The 27,823-nt window shown below is 51.8% G+C and overlaps 1 protein-coding gene across 2 annotated transcripts; it reads left to right on the top strand.

Moving 5' to 3' along the window:
• On the top strand, positions 1-22,856 carry LOC122383703 (kielin/chordin-like protein). 2 transcript variants are annotated; one of them, XM_043370394.1, is made up of 12 exons: positions 1-257; positions 589-705; positions 2,738-2,962; positions 3,105-3,239; positions 9,308-9,436; positions 9,889-9,990; positions 10,219-10,452; positions 10,762-10,962; positions 15,952-16,056; positions 16,284-16,505; positions 20,711-20,831; positions 22,371-22,856. In XM_043370394.1, the coding sequence occupies exons 1-12, from the start codon at positions 71-73 to the stop codon at positions 22,384-22,386; spliced, it is 1,794 nt and encodes a 597-aa protein (XP_043226329.1). In that variant the 5' UTR covers positions 1-70; the 3' UTR covers positions 22,387-22,856. The 2 variants fall into 2 exon arrangements, with proteins under 2 accessions (XP_043226329.1, XP_043226328.1); XM_043370393.1 differs by lacking the exons at positions 20,711-20,831; positions 22,371-22,856 and adding exons at positions 19,271-19,393; positions 19,815-20,363 and having other exon boundaries at positions 20-257.
• The last annotated feature ends 4,967 nt before the right edge of the window (positions 22,857-27,823 follow it).

Here is a 27,823-nt window from a genome sequence, read left to right as displayed (position 1 = left end):
GTGTGCTGTATGTGTATATACGGCCCGAGGTGGCGGCGAGTCTGGGCAGTCCGCCTCCGCCGGCCGCACGATGAGGACACACCTGCTGCTGCTGACCGGTCTGCTGGCGGCCGCTGGCGCCGTGTCGCCCCCCTACCGGCCGCCGCCTCTGGAGCCGGATCCGCCGCGGCCGATCTGGCCGGGTCGCCCTCCGGGGCCAGCGCGCCCCCCGGGTCCGATCGTGGACCCGCCGCGGCCCCCCGCACCTCGGCCACCAGGTGACTGTGGGCGCCGCGCCGCGCCGCGCTCTGCCAAAGACCAGTAACGTGGGCCCTCTATAATGTGCCTATGCATATTGAACTTCACAGCGGCATGTTCGTCAGCCAGGTATAGCGATGCTAAGCCGTCATCTCAAACAAATGTATGCCTACCCATGTGATAATAGCAACAGACTTCAATTTTTTTCATTTTTTTCATTTTCACTTCAATTTTCGTGACGTTTAACAACATTGCACTGATGAAAATAAAATGAACCGGTTTGGGTTCACGTTTTACAGGCGCTATTAGTGCACATGCATGCAGCAGCCAGAATCGGTTTCTCTCTCGCAGGTGAGGAGCCGGGCTGCACTCCCGGTTTGTGGATCTACGACGGCTGCAACACCTGCCGATGCACCCCAGAACGGAAAATAAAGTGCACCAGCAACGTCTGCAGGGAACCGCCCGCAGGTCAGTTCGAAGGGACGCTTGTAAGATAACTTATGTCCTATAACTGGTGCTTTCTTATAAGTGAACTCCCGTAACGCTGTCGGCATCGTGTGCTTCACAACTCCGTGTTGGCTGTTTATCGGCGAGCCGGAGCCGGAGCCGGACCATTTTACTCGGAGCCGGAGCCGGAGCCGGAGCCGATTTTTCTCCGGAGCCGGAGCGGGAGCCGGAGCCGGCTGAAATTTCCACGGCTCCGCATCCCTGGAAACCTGGGTCTGGAATTTTAATTACACGTGCGGGAAAGACGCATGAACAGGTGTGCTAAAAACTGCGGGACTCCACGCCTCCGTTTTGGACATATCTGCGAAAACTGCATGGGGCTCTGCAAACACTCTCTCCCTCGGTCCGGCACGGGTTGAAGACCAATTAGTCAAGGCCTTATCAGGAAACAAGGACGCTTTTATACAGGTGCCATTAAAGCGTATATATGTCCCCATTCAGACAATGCGTTATTATACGTTGATATCTCAGCTGAATATGAGTCTGGTGTCATTCTGAGACGGTTGCAATCTTGGAACACACCAGCAAAGGGAATTTATCATAAACAGCAGCACCGCGTGGGTGGATTTTCCATAAATATTCAGTCGCCGCGACTGATGGACAGTGAGGAACGCCAGACCTCAACATTAGTCGGTCGCTAACCGCTTTAGCGTAGCATTATCAACATGCATACAGTCTCGTGCGTTGCAATGCTGTATTGTGTATACAATGTACACTGCACCCTATCATTGGGATTCGGACACTATAAACCGTCTCGGATTGCAGATAGCGTGTTTACGTAAATGGTCCTTTGGGGGAACCTGGTTAACCTTCGCCGGCACAGGCCATTTTGCGTCCTTCGACGGCACAAGGGGGGGGGGGGGGGGTACGACCCCCCTCGCGTTTGGCCCCTGATCGAGCTAGAGCTTCGCGGAAAAAACGAGCGTGTTGCCCGTTACGAGAGGAAGCCGATGATACCCCATTTTAAGGTCCTAGGTCATCGGGTGACCTTCCAGGTCAGGTCAATGACCCGAAACCGGGAAAATCGGGACCTGTTAGAAAGTCGTAAAGCGTGGCTGCTATGTGGTTTTCCGAGGTGCTGATCACGAATATCGTGTTAGTTTTGATCAGAGATGATGTCTTTAAGCATTTAGACCAGGTCGGGTCAGATCAGGTCAACCGGTAGGGGTTGTGACGGGTATTCGTAATACGTGTCAACCGCCTCTGACAGCTTCGTAACATGTTACGAAGGCACCAAAACTACTTCGTAAATGTTCAAATGGATGCTTAATTCGAAAAACTAGCCTAGAAACATGTAAAACTCGAAAAAGTGAACCGAGGTCACCCGAGGTCACTAAAGGTCAATGACCTGACCTGACCTTCAGGTGACCTTGGCACCCACCCTAATGCATGGGAGCAACATCAAATCACATGTTTGAACGTTTGAATCCACGAAAAGCTTGCAAACGCGCGGCTAATGCGAGCCGACATACGCCGAACCGCGATTCCGGCCAAACATGGTCTCGGAAAAGAGGTCACAGGTCAAAGGTCATTTGGGTCAGGGTCATGAAATTTTCAGGGTAGGTGTAAAATTGATTAATGCGAAGGTACTGAAAGTTTCGTCGCAATCGGCCGCTTTTTACGCGAGTTATTCGCGAAAAACCTTAGGGGAGGTTGCACCAACCTCCCCCCTGTGCCGGCGAGGGTTAACACTCGCACGCCGAGTAGGGAGGGGGGCGGGTGCCGCCCCGTTAGGTTTTTTCGCGATAGCTTAGAATGCGCTGGGATAAGGAGCTGAAATTTAGCATACTTACCTTTGATTTAAACCTGATCTTTTGACATCAACTGGATTTCAAGGTCAGGTTAGGTCACTAACCTATGACGTCATAAGTGAACCTCTGCACAGTTCTAAAATGTTGCAACTTCGCAATGCCCTCAGTGCCAGAGGAGCTTTCAAAGGGAGATGAAGCTTATGTAGTTTAACGGGCTGTGATCCCGTGTGTGTCTGTTTCAGCCTCCTGCCAGTACGGGCGCACCTACCTGGACCAGTGCGATAACGTCTGTTTCTGTGACAAGTTTGGCGCATACCAGTGCCGGCCGCGTGGCACACCCGGCGCAGGGATCTGCTACCACGACGGCGTCACCGGAAAGCCCACGCGCTGCGAGCAGGAGGGCTTCATCCGAGTCGAGGCACACACACACTTCTTCTGCCAGGACGGCATAGTGCACTTCGAATACGGTTAGAACCCTAAAACGAGCTGTTCGCTATGTGCAATGTAACCAGAAAAAGTAGTTGTTCGGGAAATGCACATTTAGTTATGGTGCAGCCATGGTTCAGTGTTGTTTTTGTTCAGTTTCTAACGGCCGTGCTGTGTTGCCAGTGGAGGAGAGCGGCTTTCGCTGCCAGGAGGGCGCCTCCTGGCGGGAGGAGTGTAACACGTGCTCCTGTATGGGCGGACCGGCGGGGGCGTCCGGCGGCGCCTGTACGCTGATCGGATGCCTCTCCAACGCGCCGCGTGAGTACCTACATTTCAGCAACCACCGCATTCGAATGGGTATGGCGGCCGCCTACTCGTATTGGGTCCGTGGGACGCCTACCCGTATGGGTCTGAGCTCTATGTGGCCATCTTACCTATACAATGGAACTCTATAGGCGCGTAAACAGTCCACCGTTGCTGCTATCGAAAACAAAAACTAGCAGTCATAAACGTTCAAATCTTCCTAGTTTTTTTTTTTTTTTTTTTACTCCCGAGAATGATTTCATCAGATGCCGCTTAGTACAGTCGGGTACAGGTTGATGGTCCACTACTCTTTATCCACCGGGTTCCTATGGCTCAGCATTGGCAGGAGCCCACGGGTGGACAAATGTGCCGAGTTGGGGTGGCACGAGTCTTCCCAATTCCACGCCGGCTGCGCCGGCTTGGCTTTGGAGCCGCACCAGACGGCGGAGGTCAAGGTCACCGCCAGGGCGGCGGTGGATTTGCTGCGCCCGTGCAACCCCAACTCGGCGTATTTCTCCACCCCTGCAGGAGCCGCCAGGTACCGGTAGGCTGTGCCGCATGACCCGAAAGTTATGCGGCACAGTCTACCCACACCGTTTGACATCGGCTCGGGTCGCCGGGTGGGAGCGCTTTGTATGTACTGAGGCCTCTTGCACCAAACTACCTAGCTAGGTAAAATCGAAAAACCGGTTTCAGAATAAGCTAATCTAACGGTGGTAAATGTGTTTGCAATAGCCCAATACATAATCCTACATGTGCTTGCTAAATTTTGCACGCAAATTGTTACATTTGAGACTTGGATTGGGTATACGATGCAAAATAATCCAAGCATTGGTGCAAGAGGATTTTGGTGCAAGAGGCCTCGCTGCTCTGTTGCGTCAGATCAGACCAGCGCGAGGAGGGAGGGGCTCGTCTCGGTGGTTGGCGTTGGCTGGCGAGTGGTGTGGGGCGTGTTGGTGGACCATGGGGGTTGTCGGGTGTGTGTGCCGTGTGGTCACTTGCTGCATTGCACATTTTGCGTCGCTTAACAATTGCATTCATGTTTTTTGCTAAGCACAATGCACGGAAGACCCAGCGAATATAATTTACTTTACTTGTGCGTTGTGGAAAACGTGATTTAGCACGGTATCGAGGCAACCATAGGTCTTGTGCCTATGCATGATTACGAGCGAGCGAGCGCAGCGAGCGAAGTGAGTCTTTTCAATATAACGGAAAAATCTCAGTATGAGCGGCCCGGCCCAGCCCGGCCCGGCCCGGCCCGGCCCGGCCCGGCCTGTAACGCTTTTGAGAGGCTTATATCTCAGCAACCGCTGGACCGATTGGCCTGCGGTCTTTTTTGCTGGGTAGCCCCATCCCTTCTACCCCGTAATTGACTACTTTTGATACATCTCAGTGACCGTCGTGGCACGTGCCACGTGAAAAGTCAAGGGTGTTCAAGCTGTTTTGCAAAAGTAATGATTTTGAGAGGCTCATATCTCAGCAACCGCTTGAGCGATTGACTTGCGGTAATTTTTATAGGGTAGCTGCATCCTTTCTACCAAAAATAGGATACTCTCGATGCATGTGGGTCACCCCCAGTGCACGTGCAAAATACAACAATAAGAGGTGTCAAATTTGTTCCCATTTTAATAACTCGGTAACTACTGGGGCGATTTCGCTGAAACTTGGCATACAGGTAGGCACCCACCAGGCAATGCATTCCCATGTGTTGCGGTTAAGGTGCTACTGCACGTGGGCACGTGCAGGGGGCGCTTCTAGATCTCGAGAACGGCTGGGCCGATTGCGCTCAAATTTGGTACACGGTTGGAGACCGGTTAGTAGGGTGCCGTGCAAAAGTCATTTTGGACCCCGTTTGCACGTGCGCACGTGCAGAATGCCGCTTCCAGATCTCAGGAACGGCTGGGCCGATTGCGTTCAAATTTGCAACACCGCTAGCGACCGGTTAGAAGGGTGCTTTGCGCAAGCCCGTTGGAAGTACCCTCTCGCCCTTCCGCACGTGCAGGGTTCACTATCTCGCTCGCTCGTTCTTCGCCCAAAAGGCGTTTTACTGGTATTTAAGCAATACGTTTATGAAAATGGTAGATTGATGCTGGATGTCAATTCGTATGCCAAATGTCGGCACGTATTGAATAAATGGATCAATCAATCAATGAATCAAACGTATAAATGGCTCGCAACCACTAATAGCAATCAAACCATCCTAACTAGGAAAAGCAGCCGCGGAGCCCTGATGGGGCTCGAACCGGGACTCCACGCTGTAACTTTTGTCAATGATCCGTCATCATTCCATCAAGCTAGAGTGACCGGCACCCGAACCCACAAAAACATTAGCTGACTTTGCCGCCGACCTCCCGGCCCCGCCGCCCGCCTGGCCAGACTTTGCCCCGGCCATAGCCACCATCCGGTGTAGCTCAGCGTAGGGGTGCTCGACTGTCAAACTGACCGGTAGTAGGTAAGGGGCCCGATTCGAAACGCTTCGCGTGCTGGATGTTTATTTCTCGGTGGGAGGCTTTGCGTTTAGTCCACTTTTCAGAAAGATTATTTGGTGACTGACCTGTTTTCTTTCTTTGCTGCAATTCATGAGAAGACCGCATTCACCTTAGCTGTCCTTCCCCACCCCACTTGGGAGATGGGTGGTTGACCACCCCCCCCCCCCATGGGTTTGTTTTGTGAATATCTCTAAAACGAATTTTGGAGGGGGGATACGATCAGTGCTATGCGACAAGTGACCACACACGCCCAGCCCCAGGTCCGCTCACTCCCTCCCCACATCACCCCCTCCCCACACCACACTCCAGTCCGCCTCATCCACCGAGCCGAGCCAAATCGGCAGGCCTGACCCTTACCCCCCCCCCCCCCCAGCCGGTGTGACGCAGCGTCCGGTCAAATCGCTCTACCAGGCGACCCGAGCCGGTGTCATACAGTGTGGGTAGGCTGTGCCGTTTCACTCTCGGGTCATGCAGCACAGCCTACCGGTACCAGGCGGCTGCTGCCAATACTGAGCCATAGGAACCCGGTGGATAAAGAGTAGTGGACCATCAACCTGTACCCGACTCACGACTGTACTTACCTATGGATAAACTTTATTCCTAACAATCATCAGTGTAGGTAGGTATTACAGATGCCGAAATGATCGCTAAATGGTGAAAACTATAACATTTGTTCAGCATGTGCAACTATGCATTACATAGTAGTCGCATTGAATTCGCGAATTATATAACGCTTTCTAACTACTGTGCGTGTGCTCGTTAGAAGTTCCCTGGTTTTCCGCTTGATCCAACGCACCCCAAATCATCGTTGACATCCATTGCAGTATGGCAGCAAGAACAGCAAGAGAAATCGGCGATACTGCGGAGAAACAAGCAGTGAATAGCAAGACCGAACGGCATCGGGCTATTTCAATAGAAAAACGCTATTCTAACGAATGGTGTTTGTCCATTTCAAACAACCTGCGGCTATGGCGACGTACAGCTCGTCGCTGTTCTGAGGTGTACTTGGGCACGTGGTGTTCCGAAGCCGGAACATGCTTTCATTCACCGACCAACAATGAGTTACGAGTACCTATTTGCCTATTTGCTGACTTTCGTCCAGAACAATTTAGCGAGTTATCTACGAAGTGCTATTTCGCACTTTTTTTCAAGAGTGCGCATAGGAAGTAGGTACGGCTAGTATAGGTCAGCATGAATCGAACCCGAGGATATACATTTCAGTCAATATTTCATTTAATCAATGAACTCTCGCCGGCTGATAGACGGGTTTTGAGCGTTTCCACACTAGGGATATATGCGAGTGCTGAAGGTGTGGGACAATCTACTTGGTGAGTTTGCCGATAGCTTCTCTTGAAACTCTTATTTGACTTGTCCTACCTACTGGCTTTGCTAAACCAAGCCTAATCCGACCCAGCTGGTCCGCCCAAGTGCTGCCCAATCCAATCTATCTCAAACGAATAGATCCTCGTCTGCCAAGTTGTTGTTTTGTTGTTGTTCTCCTCGGGTCCGCTCACGGCCGACCGTAGCCCAACGGCTCTCGGTGACAGAGGAAGCCGCGGCCCAAGGCCGCCACGGCCCGGCCGTCCCGAAGCTGCGTAGGGTCCGGTCTGATGTTGCCGAAAAGGCGGATTCTCGCGCCACTGCCAGGCATGGGCACCTCAGCAGCACGTGCTCCGGCGTGTACGGGCCCTCGTGGCACAGCAGGCAGCGCGCCGCTGGGCGGGCCAGGTCGCTGCACTGTGGGCAGTCGTGCCCTGGGCGGCGTCCGATCCTATGCAGGTCTACATGGATGTGTATGCCCTGGGCGTCGATGTAGTGCTGCTACAGAGTAAAACTTGCGTTTTGCTACTTGCCACCCGCATCTTCCAGTCGCGGGTCCACTTCGCTATGGTGCCCGCCGCTTGCTGGACCCGGTATCTGGGTCCCGCTATCGCATCGCCGAAACACAGTGTTGCGGTGTCATCGGCGTACAGGATGACAGAGCTGCCCGAAATCCGCTTCAGCGCCGCTACAAGGTCCGCCGTCCACAGCGTGAACAGGGTCGGTGCGAGGAAGGATCCCTGCGGCAGGCCAGCTCGGAATGGGCGGTTCCGGCTCCGTGACCCATTGACCTCCGCGCAGGCACGTCGGTCTCGGAGGAAGTGGTGAACCCACGTAACAAGGCACCGTGGAAGGTGGCAAGACGTCTACAGTCGCAGCATTTGATGGTCGATTACGTCATAGGCACGGGAGAAGTCGTAGGCTGTCAACACAAACCTGGCGGCGGTCTTGCCGTCAGACGGGCGTCCCTTCGGTGGCGGCCGGTTCCATCCGTCCTAATCTTCTTGTAATGAGTCGTCTCAGGCTCTCCTCTGCGGAGCGGTGACGGCGGAAACCGACCTCCCTTGCAGTGATGATGTTGTCTCGCTCTAGTAGGTGCGTGAGCCCAGCCGCCACCATCCGCTCCATCAGCTTGGTGACGTGGCTGGTGAGTGATGTCGGATGTTAGGTATAGACCTCTTGAGGGTCTTTCCCGGCCTTAGAGATCGGTATGATGATTGCCTCCTCCATACCAAGGGGACCTCAGCGGAACTCCACGACTTGTTGATGACGTGCAGTAGCGCCGCGTCGGCCACCGTCCCGAGGTGTTTGATGTGTTCCGCACATACATCGTCGGTGCCGGGAGCCTTCTTCATTTTCAGCTTGTCCAGCTGGGTCCTCATCTCTTGCCTGGAGAAGGGCTGGCAGGCACCATCGCGCTGTCCAGCACATGAGCAGGGGCGCGTCTTCACCACCCTCAGGTCAGCCTTCACTGACCGATCGCGCCTCCTGTGACGGGTGTACATAGCTGCTGACGTTTGTGTAGGTGCGGACAAACGCCTCGGCCTTGGCCCGGTCCTCCGCGACGAGTTGTCCGCGGTCATTGTTTATTGCCTGGCCGGGGCAGGTGTCTGTCACCGCACCCTCCATCTTGCGCACGATCTTTGTGACGCGGCCCAAGGCCGCGCGGCGGTTCGATTCGGTAGACGCGAAGTTCTGGAACGCGCGGCGCCTGGCGTCAGCCTCGACATCTGCAGCGTGCCTCTTCTTCTCTTTCCAGCGCGTCTGGTTTTCCGGGGACGGGTCCTCTTGGACGGCTGCTCTTGCCACTTTCCGTTCCTCCACCGCACGCACCAGCTCCGGGTCGAGCGCCCACGGCTTGGGGTCCGCACGGGCGCCCCGGGGAACGCACCGCGCGCTCGCCTCGATGATAGCATCGTTGAAACGCGCGGCGAGTCTCTCCACCGAGGTCTCTCCCAGCTTCAGGTTGGTCATTGTCTTTTCGCAGCATGCCATGCAAGCCGTCCAGTCGGCTTTATGGATGGCTCAGCGCGTTTTCCTGATGCGACGGGCGCGGTGTCTCGTGGTGACTGTGACCAGCTGCGGAAAGTGGTCGCTTCCCAGGTCGGCACTGACCTGGCAAGGTCTGCCAAGTCGTCTTGAGGGCCGACCCGGCCTAGCCTAATCCATGCGATTTGAGCTGACCTGGTATACGAGCTAGAGCTACTTGCCCCGGCCCACCATACCAGCCCCCTGCTCTGCCCTGTGGCCTGACCAGTGCCCCATCCGCCGCAGCACCGCCGCGCCCGCCACGGCCGGCGCCGCTCGAGTTCGGAGACGTGGTGTTGCCCGACTACGAGCCGTGTCCCGCCGGCTTCGTCGCCGCCCCCGGCATGCTCGGCGTCAAGATCTGCAAGGCTGCCGGTGAGCTGAGGGAAGGGTGTGGCACGCGCTGGGGGATAGGACGGGAAATGGGAAAATAGGGATCATAAACTAGGGCAACGAGAGGAGATCACGCCGTCCAGTGGCTGATGATATAAGCTGGTTGAGAAATATTTATCTCCGAAAGGAACATATTCCGGTCAGAAAATTAAATCATTCTTTTAACTACAGATAAAGGCTACCTATTCAGCTATGAAGCCCTAAAACCATAGCGCGTTCTGCTGCGCTATATCATAGTTTGGTGATAACAATGAGGACATTGTATATGCTTGTTTCACGGTGATGCGTGTCTCGCTGTAATGCCACTTGACTCCACCATTAGGCGATGCGAAATGGCGACCAGAGCCGCGTAATCATCAGCCTGTCTCCACGGTCTGACCACCAGCCTGACCATAAGTCTGATCACCAGACCACCCGTTTGACCTGACCGTCAGGCTGCACCCCGGGTGTCGAGTGGAACCTCAGCTCGTGCGAAAAGTGCGTGTGTACTCGGACCGGCGAGCCTGCCTGCACGCCGTGCATCAGAACGCAGAGTGGTGAGAGTTCCGTGTATTTTATCGATTTGTCAATGCACTTTATCATAATGTTTTAGTAATTTGTTATTTTATTTTATTTTCAATTTTCCCCTCTTTCTTGTAGGCAAAGCTTTGTTGTAATCGCCATATTGCTTAGCGTCAACGAAATAGATTTGCTCAGTGAACTCGCTGCCGCGCCCCCGAGTGTCCCCTGGCCGTTCAGCGTTGGTCTGTCCGCGGCGGCCGCAGACTCGACTGTGGTGTGCGGCGAGCGGCGGCCCGTGCTCGGCCTTCCCGTCTACCAGCTCTGCCCGGCCGACTGCGGCCAGCGGTACGACCCCCGGCGCGACTGCATCCAGTGTCGGTGCGGTGTCGGCAAGCCGGGAGACGTCAACGTCGGTTTCGACGAGCCATGTCCGCCCGGCTTCGGCCACCGGTCCAGCGGCGCCTTCTTCCGCGCGTGCGGCCCCATCGACGACCTACGTGAGTCCACGGTGGACGCGAACTTGCACGTATTTTTCGTCTGATATTCATCCGCTCTGATGCCATCGCCTTGAGCCAGATTCCCATTTTCACCCGCAGGGATATGCTTCATTAATCCTTTCTGACGAAAAGCCACTGGAATGTGACAACAGGGATATTGATCTGTGGCGTAACGCTAACATAACTAGCGTCATTCGTTTACCCTGAGTATATTGGTGATGGGAGCAGGCCGGTGTTCGGATCTATCCACCGACGCCTCTCATTTCCGCCACCGACGTCATTTATGAACGGCGAGTCTTCTATCGGCAGCCACTGGCGACTTCGAGGACTGCAGTCCGGACAGTGACTGCCCGGCGCACTGCGAGTTCGTGCGCCGGTCGCAGAACGGCTGCATCCAATGCCTGTGTGAGGGGCGCGAGCTGGTGCCCGTCGCCAACCCGTGCCCGCCGCCCAAAGTGGAAGGCATCGTCCGCGACGGCAACAAGATCTGCAAGCCGGCCACCCGAGAAGGTAGGAGGAGAGACTGGCAGTCTGCGGTACCCGGGAAGGTAGGCACTAAGCCGAGAGCCTGGCAGTCTGCGAAGTGCGACGACCGAGAAGGTAAGCTGAGTGATTGTCTCATGGTGAGGTGAGCCCTGAAACCTTATCAAATAACTACATATAGCCTGTCCCGTAGCTCAGTTGGTAGAGCGTTAGGCTCGCGGTATTGAGAGCCAGGGTTCGAGTCGCTCCGGCGCTCGATATTTGAGACTCTTCTTCTCTCTTCTTGCACGCCACGCAGGGTCCGCAGGGACCCCCTAAGAGGTCCGCTGCGGGAGCGCGTCGACTGGGGGTCGGTGCGCCCCACTCTCCGGAGGAACTCGATGAGTTTGTTGGCCGACTCGAGGGAGATTTCTTGAAGTGATGGGGTGAAATCCCAGAGCCGGCCTCGGGTGCGGGTGTAAGCGGGACAGTCTGCGAGCAAGTGCTGCATGCTGTCCGGCTCGGCACAGGCGGGGCAACGGTCGTGTTCCGCCAGCCCCATCCTCATCAGCGCGTCCCGGGTCAGCCGTGACAACCTAGTGGGCAGCTGAGATATCGTGACCGACTCCCAGCGCGTCAGCTCATCGTTTCCCGGGGTGGCAGCCGGGAACGGGTGAGCGTCGCGGACACGGGCGCGCACCACATCCACGGCGTGGCGCAGTCTCTGCTCCTCTTGATGGTGGTGCTGCCGGTGTAGGCGTCAGGGTCGTTCCGGTAGGTGCTGCCGGTGTAGGCGTCAGGGTCGTTCCGGTAGGTGCTGCCGGTGTAGGCGTCAGGGTCGTTCCGGTAGGTGCTGCCGGTGTAGGCGTCAGGGTCGTTCCGGTAGGTGCTGCCGGTGTAGGCGTCAGGGTCGTTCCGGTAGGTGCTGCCGGTGTAGGCGTCAGGGTCGTTCCGGTAGGTGCTGCCGGTGTAGGCGTCAGGGTCGTTCCGGTAGGTGCTGCCGGTGTAGGCGTCAGGGTCGTTCCGGTAGGTGCTGCCGGTGTAGGCGTCAGGGTCGTTCCGGTCATAGAGATCTTATATACATAGAGATGACATGCACTTAAGATCGTGGCGATTCAGTGGGTCTTTTTAAGCAACTTATTTTCAGCCAGTAGCGTGCCAATATGGCTGAGGCATTGTTAGTCTGAAGAAATTGTTATGTAGCGAGCGAAGCAAGCGTAGTCTTTCGTAGATTAACGGAAATTTCTGAGTATGAGCGGCCGGCCGGCCGTGGTTACGCTTTTGCGAGGCTTATATCTCAGCAACCACTTGACCGATTTACATTCGATGATTTTTCTAGGGTAGCTTCATTCCTTCTACCAAGTATTGGACTATTCTCGATACATGTGGGTGACCGCTTATGCACGTGCCACGTGCAAAACGAAGAGGTGTCAGTTTTGCAATAGTTGCAATATCTTGGTAACTACTTGGCCGATTGCGCTGAAAGTTGGCATGTAGGTAGGCACCCACTAGGCAATGCATATCCATGTGCCACAGTTGGGGTGCTGCTGCACGTGCGCACGTGCAGGGTTCGATTCCAGATCTCGAGAACGGCTAAACCGATTGTGCTGAGATTTGGTACATGGTTAGGGACCAGTTAGTAGGGTGCCGTGCAAAAGTCAGTTGTGACCCATTTTGCACGTGTGCACGTGCAGGGTGCCGCTTCCAGATCTCGAGAACGGCTAGGCCGATTGCGCTCATATTTGGCACATCGCTAGGGACCGGTTAGTAGGGTGCAGTGCACAAGTTAGTTGGAGGTGTCCCTTGCAAATTCGCTTGTCCAAGGCCCACCCTCTCGCTCGCTCCGTTGGTCGCCCCAAAAGGCGTTTGACTGGTTAAAAATATTGCTGTTCTTTCCTGCCTGATTTCATTCCTGAGGTAAGCAATGAAATTTGTAGCATGATTTCATTTTGTGTTTTTATTGAATTCCTTAAAAGCTCGCCTAAAAACATTCTCTCTCATTCAGGCTCTCATCAACCGGGCAGGCGGTGGACCTCCTGGCCACCTTCAGCGCGGTGGGGGTGGGGGGCATTTTTTGCCCCCCTCCCGTATCTCCGAAACTACTGGACGGATCCGTAACATTCAAACGATGTTCGATAGCCCTGTCAAATTTGTCGACGGAACTCCAATTTCATTGACCTCGGGGTCACCGATGACGTCACAGGTCAGGTCAAAGATAAAATGTTTCGCGTACGTTAAAAATAGGGCGTACGTTGCCTAGTATATATGTTGCTATTAGAAGTCACTGATCATACCATGTCAGGTCACAGGTCAGGTCACCAAGGGTCAGCACATGAACCAACTTTATTATTTACTAGGGTTGTGCGATGCATGTTTTATGACCCCCCTGACATGCCCCCCCGAAAAAAGGTTACAGGTCTAAGGTCATTTGGGTCAGATTCATGGAATTTTCAGGGTAGGTTCCTTGAGATTTGGTCAAGTTTGGCGCTTTCGGTCAACCGTCGTGAAAACGGCTGTTCTGAACCTTTCTGAGCACGGTGCAAGCTCAAATATACATATGTTGCATGTTCCCATTCAATGATACATTAACCCTAGCCGGACCTATTGGTTTTCTACATACGCGCCGGCCGGGGGGGGGGGGGGGGTTGGTACGATTTCTCTCGCCGTTTCGCCCCTGATGAAGCTAGAGCGTCGCGGAGAAAACAAGCGTGTGCGCCGTTACAAGACGCAGGGACTGGCACCCGATTTTAAGGTCTCATGAGGTCAGGTCAAGTGACCAAGGGCCATGGTTCAGTTTTTTTCATAACTTCGCAAAAAACGGTCGGAGAGCCGCGATTTTGGCATCGTCGTGTTTGCCTCGCTCAGGCGCGTCGAATGGTATACTTTTTGTTCGGGTGAGGTCAACTTGAGGTGTTGACCTCGGGTCAAGGGCAGGTCAGCTCCCCCAGATCACGAAGCTGGTTGAAAGAGGTCATGTTACATATTACTCGAATCGGCAGGTCTTCTTGAGTTTATTGGTGGCTTTCCCGACTCGCTAACTCAATTTGATGGGGAGTTATTGATGAAAAACTCTAATGACCCAAGTATAAAACTGCAATGAAAACCGTAAGCCTCATGCTAATAATTATATTCAAAATAGGGCCAAGAAAATAAGACATGTTCGCCAAACTGACAAACTGACTTTTGTCAAACCGTCTCACGGTTTTCATTGCAGTTATATATTGTAATCATGAGCCTCAAAACCGCGCTTTCTTTAATCAATGACCCAAGTGACCATAAATGACGCCACGCAATGTCAACAATGCAAAAGTGAAGCATCGGACCTTGCAAGACGTGCAAGAAATCACGATTCCATGTGCTGGAGACAGTTTGAGATAGTTCTCGGCGCTAACATAGCAGTTTTCATTTTTCCCCTTTGATTTATACCTAATGGTGAGGTCACGTGGCCGATCTGACCTCATGTGATTTTTAGGGAAAATCCGAGATATATGTACAAGTTGTGAGACCTCTGGATGATAGGCACTACATCCTGTAAGTTTCATCTCCCTGTGAAAGTTCCTCTGGGACTGACGGCGTTGCGAAGTTGCGACATCTGAGGACTGTGCAGAGGTTCACTTATGACGTCACAGGTCAGTGACCTGACCTGACCTGAAAATGCGGTTGGTGTCACAAGATGCGGGTTGGATCAAAGGTCAGGTATGCCAAGTTTCAGCTCTCTATCGCCTGCGTGTTCGGAGCTATCGTGAAAAAACCCTATAGGGAGGCGGCACCCGCCCCCCCCCCCGTCGGACGGCGAGGGTTAATGATACATGCAGTACCTGATACGAGCATAAGGTTAAAACATGCCTAATTTCATTTCAATAATTACGCTCGAAAGCGTCACAGCTAGACAAAAAAGAAAAACTGTACTTAAAAATAAGCGGATGTTAACACAATCTCCTTGACCGAATCCTTACAAAATGCAAGTCACGGGCCATGGCACCCCAGAAAACCTTGCTTAAAAAGACCCACTGAATCGCCACGAAAGCAAGTGCTTTAACATAGGCGTGTCATCTCTATGTATATAAGATCTCTATGGTTCCGGTAGGTGCTGCCGGTGTAGGCGTCAGGGTCGTTCCGGTAGGAGTCGCTGTCAGTGTAGGCGTCGGAGTCGGTGGTGTGGCGTTGGCTGCTGTTCGCCGGGTAACGTGCTGTGTTACTGGCCTGCTCCGCTGATTGGGACGGACGGCTTTCACATTCTTTGCACGTCCAGACGGCGTTTGCCTTTGCCATCTCTATCAGTTGTGTGGCCGTCACTTCAGCGCACCTCCATCTCTGGCAGTCACGGCAGCGCACCGATCCAGCGCCCACATTCCGGCGGCCGCACACTCCGCATGGATAGCGGGGGTCGGGGTTGGTCTCGGTGTCGCCAGCTCTCAGCAGTAGCGAAGCGTGGTGAGCCGGCTTCCCGCGCCTCGCTCCCGAAAACCCGCTGCTGTGGTTGAGTTCCCCGCTCAGTACGTTTTGGCCGAGGCACTTGGCTCCCCGGTTGCGGAGACGCCATTCCCACGGGAAGGGGCCTCGATGATGGCGATATTTTAGACTCCTGACGGGGATAGTCTGCGGTTGGTGATAGCATCTGCAGCCAGTTGAAGTAAGTTGAGTGGGACAGGCCGTATCCGGCTCTGATGGCACGTTAAATTGGGATCTAAATTCTCCCGTTACCCGGAACTGCGCGGTCGAATGGTAGGAGTCCGGTTCTACGCAACCAGCTCTGCTTAGCGTCGGCTCCGGCTCTGTCAATCGCTCCATTTACATAAGAATTAGTTAGATTTATTTAGAAATGGATATTTATTCATCATTTTACCTCATTATGCCAGCCATCACTGTTTACAAGTATCGTGATTATAACATCAGTTTATCGTCAAAACAATGCAAGGCTTTTTGTGTTTCATATCTAGCTATGAAACAATGATTGTCTGACAGCCAACTTCGACGGACGTTTGCCGCACCGCTTGGTTTAACCGTTCACCACACTCGCTTGTCTTCCTTCCACAGAGTGCAGCGGCCCCGGCACCGAGTACCAGGTGGGCTGTGACCTCTGCGTCTGCCAGGAGGGCGGTGTGCCCGCCTGCACCCACAGGCAGTGCGACACGACCCCAGGTGAGGCCACTCAGGCCAAGACATCCTGGTCGGGAATGGTGGCATTGGGGTGATCGTCGACCTGCCTGACTTCGGAGTCCCCGCGCTGTCAGACAATTGTGGGGAAACAGGCTGAATGAATCACGAATCACACCAGAGAGATTTACCGTTTGTCCAGTTTCACCCAGAGATAATAGACGTGTCATTTGTAACCTTGATGTGACCTGTGACCCTCCCCCCACCCCCAGAGGAGCAGTCCTGCCAGTACGGGCCCGTCATTGTAGACGAGTGTAACACGGTGTGCCGCTGTGTCCGCGGCGGCGGACGGTACGCCTGCGGCCGGCGCGGCTGTCCGCCGGGTCGCACCTCGGGAAAGCCGCTCACCTGTCCGGCCCGGCTCCGTGAACTGCCCAGGATCCGCGGACTGCGCGTCTTCTGTCACGAGGGCATCGTCAAGGCTCAGCCAAAGGGTGAGATGAAGCAATGACAGGGTTCCAGACAGCTTTAAAGCTTGGGCATGGGGTGCTAAACCAGCTTTTTGTCAAACAGTGATTTTGAACCACGCCGCATGGCCACCAAACTTCTTGAAGCAATCACGTCACAAGAAGGTCAAAAAGGTCAAATTGTACTCAGTTTACATTAAAAAAAAAATATTTGCTATTGTAAAAGTGGCGTTTATTACGTAATAGATAGTTTTTAGTCATGGAGAGGTGATTATGTAGGTATCATACATATTACCGTACACTGATTTTATATAAAAATACTGAAAAAACTGTGACGTCATAAGAAAAGTCGCTAACTTTTAAGTCATTCAAACGGTTATATTTCTGACAGTTTTAGATATTTTGTTAATTTTTGGCATGTGTGAGACTAGTAACGGGTTCTCTGACATATATAACCAGTTTTATAATTTCGCCAAATTTATAAAAATATCTCAAGAACTCTGAATTTTTAGTTGAGAATAACTAGATATAGAGATTTTTACATTTTTAGAAATTACGAGAAAGTCATTTTGTTTTATACGCTTTTTTGAACCAAAGGTGAAATTTTTAACTCTAGGTTGAAAGTCTGATTTTTTTAGATTTTCCTCCGTGAACAACTTTTTCGACGAAAAATGGCCAGTTTGACCTCTATAACTCGTGACCTGAGATGACCTGAGACCTATTTTTTCTACGAGATGTGTAGAATTGATGTCCGGAATGGTACGAGTACTATTGTACTCGATCATTCGTCGCCCCAAAAGTGTTTTAATGGGATATTCAAGGCCGTACATTATGGATATATCATATGTAGGTACTGCCTTAATTTTGCTGGTATATCTAGCTATTTATTTTTAGAAAGAGAGAGAGAGAGATTGAGAGAGAGAGAGAGAGAGAGAGAGAGAGAGAGAGAGCCATTATCGGTTAGGTGTTCCTCAACAATAGTGAGCTCTGCATACCGTGAGCAAAACATCCAGCTGAGCTGCTGCATGGGTCGCGGGCGCGGTTTATACATTTACGAGCATGTAGGTAGACAGTCAATAGCCGGGCGTCTTTTCTAAGCGCAGTCGGCCCAGTCGTTCTCGATATAAAGAAGCAGCTTCTGCTACTACAACCGTGACACATGAGCCATTCCCGTTGGGTGTACGCCTAGGCCAAGTTTCAGCGCAACTTGGCCTCCCATCTGGTACGTTTCGCGACGGTTGATGTTATTTTACCATCGGCCTATGAATTTGGTGAAGCGTTATTTGCCGTGAGACTCATTTTACTTCCTATTGGGTAAGGCGTTCCAACGGGAAGAGTTAGAGGTTGGTAGGTACTTTTTATGTTCAGTAAGTCGATATAAGATTTATTTGTGATTTTCTACCAGAAGCAACGTGCCATTTCTAAAAAAAGGTAAGTTTGTCGGATGGCTGAATGTTTTTATTCCCGAACGTCTGCGGTATGCGTTGGTTGCTTTGCATGACATAAAATGTAACAATATCGGTACGTAGGTACTACTACATAACTGAGCTTCCTCCGAAATCGCCCATGAAATTGCAGGTCTAGCAGCTGGATGGGTGCCTCTGTATTCCGCCGAGCTCTGAGGGTGGGCTTAAAGGGACAGTATCACCATTTTGATGAAATTTGACATTGCATAGGCCCCACCTTTCTGGTCCGGGAACTGAAGACCGATCCTCGAAGCTCCACACCGTTATCCCGCTATCGCCGCTCAAAGTACGAAAGGTGTACCACACTTTGAATCGTGCTGAATCGTGCTTCACTATCTTCACTTTTTAAATGTTTGCGCCGTTTTGAATTGACCGCCAGTAATAAAACTTTTACCCTGGTCATTTCATCAAATTTTATAAAGCCAAAACGTTTTTCGCACTTATTCATCACCGTTAAATTCATTAAATAGTCGTAGGCAATTTCCGCTGTTTCCTTCGGATTCTAGCGGCTCAACAAAGGAATTCCTCCAGCTTGAATCACAATCTCCCTCCAATGTATGACGTTTATCACGTGATTGTCACGTGATATTTTCTCCCATTGTCAATTGTCACGTCCAATTGTCACTCCCTCCAATTGTCACGTGATATTTTTATAGGCAATATGTAGGCGTTCAACTAGTGTTAAGAGTAAGAACTGCAACTTTCGGTGTTCGATCGTAGAGGGCGGGCCTATCTGCCTGCCGGCGGAGGTCGCTGACCGGTCGCAGGGCAGTGTGTGATCGGAGCCGAGCGCAGAGAGTGCGGCACCTGTACTGAAGTGTTATCTTGATCGGGAAGCAAATACAAGTGAGTGCGACACGCTACAAATACCTAAGGCTACCTCTCCGTAAGGACAACTCAATCAGAAGAACGACCGCGTAAGCGTAGCGTCAATAATGTATTATCTGCGCCAGTTCTGTAGTAATTTTGCATGCTTCCAAACTGGCGGCCATGCTTGTATAGTGGTGGTTCGCTCATGAAAATGAATCATGAAAATGAAATGTGGTTGCAATATTTTTCACCGAGTTCGGTCCTCAAACTATGTTTTTCTGATTCAGAAAAACAAGAAATGCTAGTAAAAAAAAAATCAGCTCCATACATTGATTTTTTTTTCGATGATACTGTCCCTTTAACAGCTACGGTTCTGGATTTTGGTGATTTAATTTTATCAATATCTCCATATGCCCTAGACTAACTAATCATTTACCTACCTACATTTTCTGCTCGAGCTTATCAATTATGGGAGGAGATTGATAAAACTCAGCTGAGCCTTTTCTGTTATTGCAGACGAGCGATGTATTGAGGGGTCGCGATTCCTGGACGACGACTATTGTAACTCGTGCAGCTGCAGGGGCGGCGGTGCAATGTGCACCAAGTTAGGGTGCATCACACCCATACCTGGACCGTCATGTAAGTAAACCTACAGGGCTGGCGGCCGCGGTGACAGACGGTAATCTTTCTAGGTACAGTATGCCTACCTACATGTATTTAGCAAATATGAAAAAGCCCATCAGTCGAACTGTTGACCTTAACCGGTGCCACACAAGCTGTTATGTGAGATAGAAGTGATAATTTTAAGCTTCAAAGTAGGTACGTACTACATGTAAAGTAGAAGGCGTGTGGCCCCAATTACCTCCATGATACGATTAACTTATTTTACTAGATATATCTGAATGAAGAGGCGAATGACATGAAAGATGGTTAGACAATAGACATAACATAGCATTTTTCCCGCAGAAAACATTCGTTGGGCTGGGACAAACAAAGTCGCAGCTGTCGGAGAAAATGCTAGTTAGAGCTGACCACAGCCCTTCTCTCATGCTTCCCTCAGACGGCGACGAGGCGAACCGGCCCGGACAGTGTCCGTGGATGGATGAGAACCCCGCCATCAGGTGTATCCACTACAACAAACAGTGCGATGACGACCGGCTCTGCCCGCCCGGCCACAAGTGTTGCGGGGAGATCTGCGGCCAAAAGTGCCGGCCGGCCTGCGCGCCGGCCTGCGCGCCCGGCCAGCGCTGCCAGCCGGTCGAGCCGCTCCTGGAGCGGGCCGAGTGTGTGCCGGTCAACTACTAGCGCCGCCGTCGTGCCGAGGCTGCGAGCTCGGGTCCCCGTGATCCAGCCAGCCGACCGCCGAAATCCCGGACTTTCACCGGACTGTCGTCTTTAGTTGGCGGAAAGGGCCGCTTCTTTGTTGATATGCGCTTCGATGCGTCCAACCCCAAGATATCAACGCTGCTTATGTACTGTTGATTTGCATTAAGTACGGGCTTCAAGCTAAATGTCATTGGGGCTTTTCCATTGGACGGGACGAAGAGAGCAATGGTAAAATGAAACGCTGGGTGAATCTGCAATCTCGAAAATATATGCATCGACCATCGTTTTTGTCGTTTATGAACAAACGCCTGGAAGACGAGTTGCAGTGAATTAATGAAAGATTCAGCATCGATGTCCAAGTAAATCTGGCTCGATTGTTTTCTAGTTACGTAATACCTATGCGTATGCACCCTTCATTCGTGTGAAATTTAAATAACTCAAAGCAATTTATTTCATTCTAGGTTACACATTTAAAATGAACATGTACCCAACTTCACGTGTTTAAGCCCCGTCCATTGATGATATAGTGATGGTACCTACGGTACGTAGCGAAAGTATCGTCCTGTCGACACACGACACACGGCACACGAGTCCCGATTCACGGCTCACGAGTTGTCGCTGCCGTTGCAGGAGACCGCTGCATTGAGAACTCAACGTTCATGGACGCGGACAACTGCAACACGTGCAGCTGTCTGGGCGGCGGCGCGGCCTGCACCCTGATGGCCTGCCTGACTGGACTCAACACCGCCGGGTACGTGTAGTGTAGGGGAGAGTGGGGAAAGATGCCCAGGGTTTTACTATGTCATATATTATTCGAAAATGACGATCGGAAAGCAAAAATTTGGAGTTTCAACGGAAGCGGACATCATTTTTCTCCAAAAATATCACACTTTCGTGCCTGAAATATGATAACTTTTTTTGCTATTAAGCATTTTCCTAAAGAAGTGAAAGGGGGCATCTTACCCCACAGGGTGGGAAAGACGCCCCCTGGCGTTGGGGAAGATGCCCCCCTGCACTATAAGTGACATAAATGGGCACGTGAATCGCCTGAATGAATCAGTTGTCCCTTCGAGCCTGCAGTAGACACCAAACGTCATCGCAAGGGCCCTCAAAAGTAGTCGAAAGGGGCTTCAGAGGTCATCGTTAGGGCCATCATAGTCCAGCGCGGCCAAACAAGCCTCCGTGGTGGCGTTCGGAGACCACTGTGGGGCCCTTATAGGTCTTCATGATGCTTGAGGGCCCTCGAGCCCATCGTGGGGACCTCAGATGCCAGCGCGGCCCGTGGAGCCAACGTGGGAGCCCTCAAAGGATGTCGTGAGGGGCCCTGGAGCCAATAATGGGGGCCCACAGAGGCCGTCGTGAGGGCTCTCAGAGTCAGATGCCGCCCAAAAAGTCGCTGTGTGGGCCGAGAGACCGGCAGGGGGAGCACCCGACCGTACTGGACTCTCAATAGTCCCAAATCGGCTTTTGTCTCTCATCACAAGTATGTAATAAATGATTTGACGGGCTGCTTGAAGGACAGCCTAGTGATTTAGGGGGGCGTCTTTCCCCATCAGGACAGGGGGCATCTTACCCAAAGGTACCGAAGTAACATTAAATCAATACAATTTGTAAGCCATAAAACTACACCCTGAAACAAACTGTTTGGGACACAGTACACGCATGTTAATGTATCACGACTATAGCAAGGGACGCAAAAATTATCTACCTTCTTTGATATTTACAATGTTTTAACACCAAAACATTTTTTGAAAGCAGCAAATAAAAAACATGCAATCACCAGCCAGCCGTTGCCCAACTGAGCTTCGCAAATTTTTGTGCAGTTAACAAGACAGGCTTCCGCTTTACGCTAAGAACATTAATTTCCATGTTCGATTCTTTGTTTCGCCGCTAGAGGGGGTGGGGCGTCTTTCCCACCCTGGGCATCTTACCCCACTCTCCCCTATGTATGTCCACGATTGTGACGGGGTTTGTAAGAAATCTTATCACCACTAAATGTTCCATCAAATCTATACCTATGCCTTTTGTCGATTCATGTAAGTACCTATATGAGGGAAAAGGATTATGTAACAGTAATGTGAGGTAGGAAAGTTTATGGAAATATTGATTAACACGGAGGGGAACGAGACGTTTAATGCCTCCGATGGATTAGGAGGTCCCAAATCAGCTAGCCTGGCCTCCTCGCTACCAGGAGACCGGCGTCCATGTTCCCCCCCCCCCCCCCCACCCACCGTCTCTTCACTGTTCAATGCGCCCATCATCTGACCGAACCCCTCGCTCCTGCCGACAGCAACAACGGCTACTAAATACTGGCGGCGGCACGGCGGGAGTAGCGGCGGGAATAGCGGCGGGAGTAGCGGCGGGAATAGCGGCGGGAATAGCGGCGGGAATAGCGGCGGACCGCCGCCAGTCCGACCGGGCCGCCGCCCGACGGCAACGGACGCCGATCGAGCGCCGCTCCTGAGACCTGACCGCCAGTGACGGCAACTGCAACTCTTCGCCTTCCACCGCCATTAAAGAACATTTCTGCTTGTGCTTGGAGCTTAGTGCGTATTTGCACATGGAATGTCTAAACAAGGATAGATGTGTAAATTTGAGCAATTTGTTGTATCGTATGATCATTGCGTAGATAAAAATAGGTAAATAGTTACCAACGCTGTCTAGACGGGATACATTTTACGTTTGTCTTCTCACTACTGGTATGTAGTTGCAGCGTCTTCCGATTTTGTGAAATATGCAGCGAATGGAATACACATAATCACTATGCAGCAAAACAGTATTTGAGAATGAGATGAAATCAAGAAGTTGTGATGCCTATCGTCACGTTTTCTCCGTAGAGGCCTCCGGGCCTCTACAAAACGAAAAGCAAGGATTTTCCTCCATCGAGAGTAATACTTTTTGATAGAATGAACTCATGCTTCTAATTATTGTTTTTCAATTCTATAAAGTCGAGCCTTGAAGCGCGACAAAATAAGCGTAAACAAGTTTTGGAAACAGTTTGAAACGAGTCAGAGTGTGGATTTGACGAAGTCACTGAGGCCATTTTTAGCTCACCAAAGGTCGTCGAATGTCAGAGCTCGCCTATTTCGACAATTTTCGTGAAGCCGGCACATAACCTCTAACAACGCTCTTTCTTAGTTATCCTCTCAGATTTGACCTATGGCCATCGGTTTAGCCTGCAGAGAATAAAACTGCCTGAACGGACGCTTTCTGCGGAAACGGTTTTTCTGCAATAACTTTTGTTTCAAAAGCTGCATGAGCCTACCTTTACCGGCATCGTGCTCCTCTAGTTGAGACGCATCGAATGAACCATATTTTGACCTTGAAAGGTCAGCTTAAAATGTTACCTCAGGTCAAGGTCATGACCTGACCGGGAAAGGTCGTGTTGCATATCATTGGATTCGTATCGTCGAGCTGAACACATCTAAGGCATTTTCATCGCTTTAGGAAGCCTCTATCAAAAGTTTTTAGTGAAGAACTGTTAGGAACTTTTCGTGACCTTTTATGACCTCAGAGGGTCACGGTCACGAAGCAATCATTCGATTCAATCCTTCATATTTAGGCACTTGTAACCAGATGTTTGATAGTGTTAATTAAGTATGACGTTTAGCCAAAGGATGCGTATTTCAATTTGCTGCTATTGACTTAAGTCACAAAATTGACCTGACCTTAGGTCATCGATCTGAAAATTCCAAGGTGTAAATTCTATACACACTGGTGGATCAATGGCTGAAACGTTGATATCGATCCGTTCCTCCGTGTAGGTATGGCAAGCATTGGAACCCTTGGCGATGGCGGTGATCCGCGCCGCCTTTTTGAGATATTCGCGAAAAACCGCAAGGGGATGTTCATGTTCAAACAGCTCCACATGCAGCGCGCGGGTTAACAGCATTTAGAATTTTAAAGTTATTCGGTGCTCGTCTGCCTATACGAAGTAAAAAACATTTCAAAAGTGGTGTTTACACTCGGCCGGGTGCGTCCCCACCCACAGCCCAGCCCCACTCATGGAGTCTGCCTATGTATCCTCTGTTGTATACATATACGACCCGAGCCGGCGGCGGGTCTGGGCAGTGCGCCTCCGCCGGCCGCACGATGAGGACGCACCTGCTGCTGCTGACCGGCCTGCTGGCCGCCGCTGGCGCCGAGTCGCCCGCCGACCGGCTGCTCACTCCGCGCGAGCCCGAGTCGCTGCGACCGGGCCCGGGTGCCGGTGGCGAGTACCCGCCGCGGCCCCCCGGACCCCGGGCACCAGGTGACATGCCGCTCCACACTTTATACCTACCTATTGAACTTTACAGCAGCACGCTCGTCAGCCATAGCAGTGGTCGCTCTCGTTTATACACCAAGGCATGTTTAGGGCAATAATGTACGGTTTAATGTCTTTGTATAACTATTCTATTTCCTCATTTTATGGCCAACGCGATGCGTAGCGAGCCAAGATTTCTTGTGAGTTCTATGTGTCGACATAGAAATAAAATGAATGGGTTTGAGCTTTACGCTGTTGGTGTGTATGCAGCAGCCAGAATCTGTTTCTCTCTCGCAGGTGGTGAGGAGTCGGGCTGCACTCCCGGCACCTGGACCTACGACGGCTGCAACAGCTGCCGATGCACCCAAGAACGGAAAATAAAGTGCACCAGCAACGTCTGCAGGGAACCGCCCGCAGGTCAGTTCGAAGGGGAAATAGGTACCTACCTATTCAGTTCTTTTATACATAGATGACCATCTCTCCGGCCAAAAGGACAGACAGCATCATGCCGACGGTCGTTCCAAAATTGTTCAGAACGCGCCGGAAATAGACCTGAAAGCTTACTTTCGATTCAAGCCGAAACCATAGACACACCTTCTTCGAAACCATAGTCTTTCCCTTCTTCAGGGTAGGGTAAGTGGCTCCTATCACGCACACCTAGTAGGAAAACTGCTTTTGAGACTTACTGAAACCTGTTTTGCGGATAAAATGGTCACAAGCAGTTTTCATAAGCATTTGCTTTCTTGATTTGACTTTTACGTTCCAGCGTTCCTTCATCATTTATGACATATAAGGCAAAACATCCACCAACGTCCGACGTGCGCTAATAGAGCACCGGTGCTCTTATGACGCACATTCAGCTGCCTCAAATGCGCACAAGAACAATTCCAACAGGTTTAATAAAAATGTCGAGGTATTGATCAAATCACTTTATTTTAAAGTTGAACACCATGAGCACATCATGAACTTTGAACTCGACACATCATGAAACACACCATGAACATGTACGCATCATGAACACATCATGAACTCGAAACCTTTTCACTGACTCAGTATCTACTGTCGGCAGAAGTCACAAGTGAAACTTGTCTGTTTTGTTTCAGCGTCAGTGCATGGCACGCATGCCCAGCCAGTGTACACTTGACATTGTATCCACTCTTAACACGATCGTGAGAACTTCATGCAGCAGTATATGCATGTCGTCTCACTTCCTGATGACTGGTCTTCATTGGGCTTTACCTATTTTATTTTCACGTGTCCGGCTGTTTTCTTTGTTTTTTCCTTGTTACCGTCGGACTCAAACAATGCCCTCTTTACCAGCACAGCATCTCTATTAACTGCCCTTCGCTTACCTTTGCTCTGCACGCGAGGGGTTGGCATCACGTCATGCAGACTTCTATCTAGTTCTTCGTCGTCCCGCATGGATACGGAGTCAGCACGAGATGTTCCATCGGCCGAGCTCCCGGGCCCGGCGTCACCAGCCGAGCGCCCGGGCCCGGCGTCACCTGCCGAGCTCCCGGGCCCGGCGTCACCAGCCGAGCGCCCGGGTCCGGCGTCACCAGTCGAGCGCCCGGGCCCGGCGTCACCTGCCGAGCTCCCGGGCCCGGCGTCACCAGTCGAGCGCCCGGGCCCGGCTTTACATGCCGAGCGCCCGGGCCCGGCGTCACCTGCCGAGCTCCCGGGCCCGGCGTCACCAGCCGAGCGCCCGGGCCCGGCGTCACCTGCCGAGCTCCCGGGCCCGGCGTCACCAGCCGAGCGCCCGGGTCCGGCGTCACCAGCCGAGCGCCCGGGCCCGGCGTCCAGCTCCACCGCCGTTTTGCCAGCTCCACCGCCGGGAGTGGAGCTCAATGCCGCATTCTACACTGTGCCAATGCCTAACATGTCAATTCATCGTGATATAAGCTGCTCCTTGTAAGAAAGAAGGCTAGATAATCATCAGATGTACTGTGCGCATTTGCGGCACTGAAAGTGTGCGTCATTGCAGAACCAGTTGCCCTAAACACGCACACCTGACATTCAGCCCTCTCCCGTCAGCACTGACGCATTCTGGGTAAAGCATGCATGCCTAAACTGAGTCCCGTTTCATTGCCATCCGGTCAGTGCCCATCGATCTTTCCGGCCTATTCAGGTTTACGCGAGAAGTGCATGCGTCTTAAAACATGCATTATTGCTTCAGGCACTTTTTTGCTGAAGAAACATTGCACCTCAATCACAATATCCGCCATAACTACTCACCTTTTGAGCCGACAACACCCCACCGCCGTCCACACGCAGCACAAATGTCGCTGGAAGTGATTGACAGCTGATTTTTTCGTTCCTGGCTTCTGCTGAAGAAACTACATTAAAAAAAGTTCTTGGTGTGCGCTTTTAGGAAGTGTGCGTCATAGGAGCCACTTACCCTATTCAAATCCTTTGCCTCCACGCCTGAACCCCTGCTCTGGCCTGAACGGGCAACTTTATCCCATGCGGGAAGCTCCCATGGGAGCATGGCCGTAGCCGGGTGCAGTGAGTGTTTGACTGGCTAGGTGACCTGTCCAATGGATGAGCTCAGCCCCAACGACTCACTAGGGACTCAAACATCCAGCCCGATGTCTTTCCCTAACTCCTATCACCTTCCCGGCTCTGAAATCATCGTGTCACGAATCGCGATTCGGCGTATGTCGGCTCGCATTGGCCGCGCGTTTGCAAGCTTTCCGTGATTTCAAACGTTCAAACATGTGATTTTATGTTGCTCCCATGCATTAGGGTGAATGTCAAGGTCACCTAAAGGTCAGGTCAGGTCATTGACCTTTGGTGGCCGCGGCTCACTTTTCCAAGTTTTACATGTTTCTAGGCTAGTTTTTGAAGCTGAATTTGAATTTAGCAACCGTTTGAACATTTACGAAGTAGTTTTGGTGCCTTCGTAACATGTTACGAAGCTGTCAGAGGCGGTTGACACGTACTACGAATACCCGTCACGACCCCTACTGGTTGACCGGACCTGACCTGAGCCGACCTAGTCGAAATGCTTTAAGACATCATCTGTGATCAAAACTAACACGATATTTGTTATCAGCACTTCGAAAAACCCTATAGCAGCCAACTTTGAGACTTTCTAACAGGTCGTGATTTTCTCGACGTTTGGGTCATTGACCTGACCTGGAAGGTCAATCGATGACCTAGGAGCTTAAAATTGGGTATCATCGGCTTCCCCTCGTGACGGGCAGAATGATCGTTTTTTTGACGCGAAATGGCCTGTGCCGGCGACGGTTGAGTTTTTCTCAGGTAGCTCAAACACGGCCCTGAATTTTGGCTCGCCGTTTTCAGTTCCACTCTGAACAACAATTTCGAGCAGCTCCTGAACAAATTAGGTCCTAGCTCACATTAAGTCATAAGCTATAGACTTGGTGATCTTTAAGCCTTTGTTTCAGCCTCCTGCCAGTACGGGCGCACCTACCTGGACCAGTGCGATAACGTCTGTTTCTGTGACAAGTTTGGCGCGTACCAGTGCCGGCCGC

This window comes from Amphibalanus amphitrite, unplaced genomic scaffold (genome assembly GCF_019059575.1).
Source record: "Amphibalanus amphitrite isolate SeventyFive unplaced genomic scaffold, NRLGWU_Aamphi_draft 000170F_arrow, whole genome shotgun sequence".
Taxonomy (NCBI): domain Eukaryota; kingdom Metazoa; phylum Arthropoda; class Thecostraca; order Balanomorpha; family Balanidae; genus Amphibalanus; species Amphibalanus amphitrite.
Note: the sequence above shows the minus strand (reverse complement) of the source record. Positions and strands in the feature narration are given on the sequence as shown.

Excerpts from the sequence above, each read along its gene's own strand:
- LOC122383703 (XM_043370393.1), top strand. The coding sequence starts at position 71 with ATGAGGACACACCTGCTGCTGCTGACCGGTCTGCTGGCGGCCGCTGGC. Across the intron at positions 3,240-9,307 it reads ATGCCTCTCCAACGCGCCGC|CACCGCCGCGCCCGCCACGG; the intron begins GTGAGTACCTAC and ends CATCCGCCGCAG. Across the intron at positions 16,057-16,283 it reads GCAGTGCGACACGACCCCAG|AGGAGCAGTCCTGCCAGTAC; the intron begins GTGAGGCCACTC and ends CCCCACCCCCAG.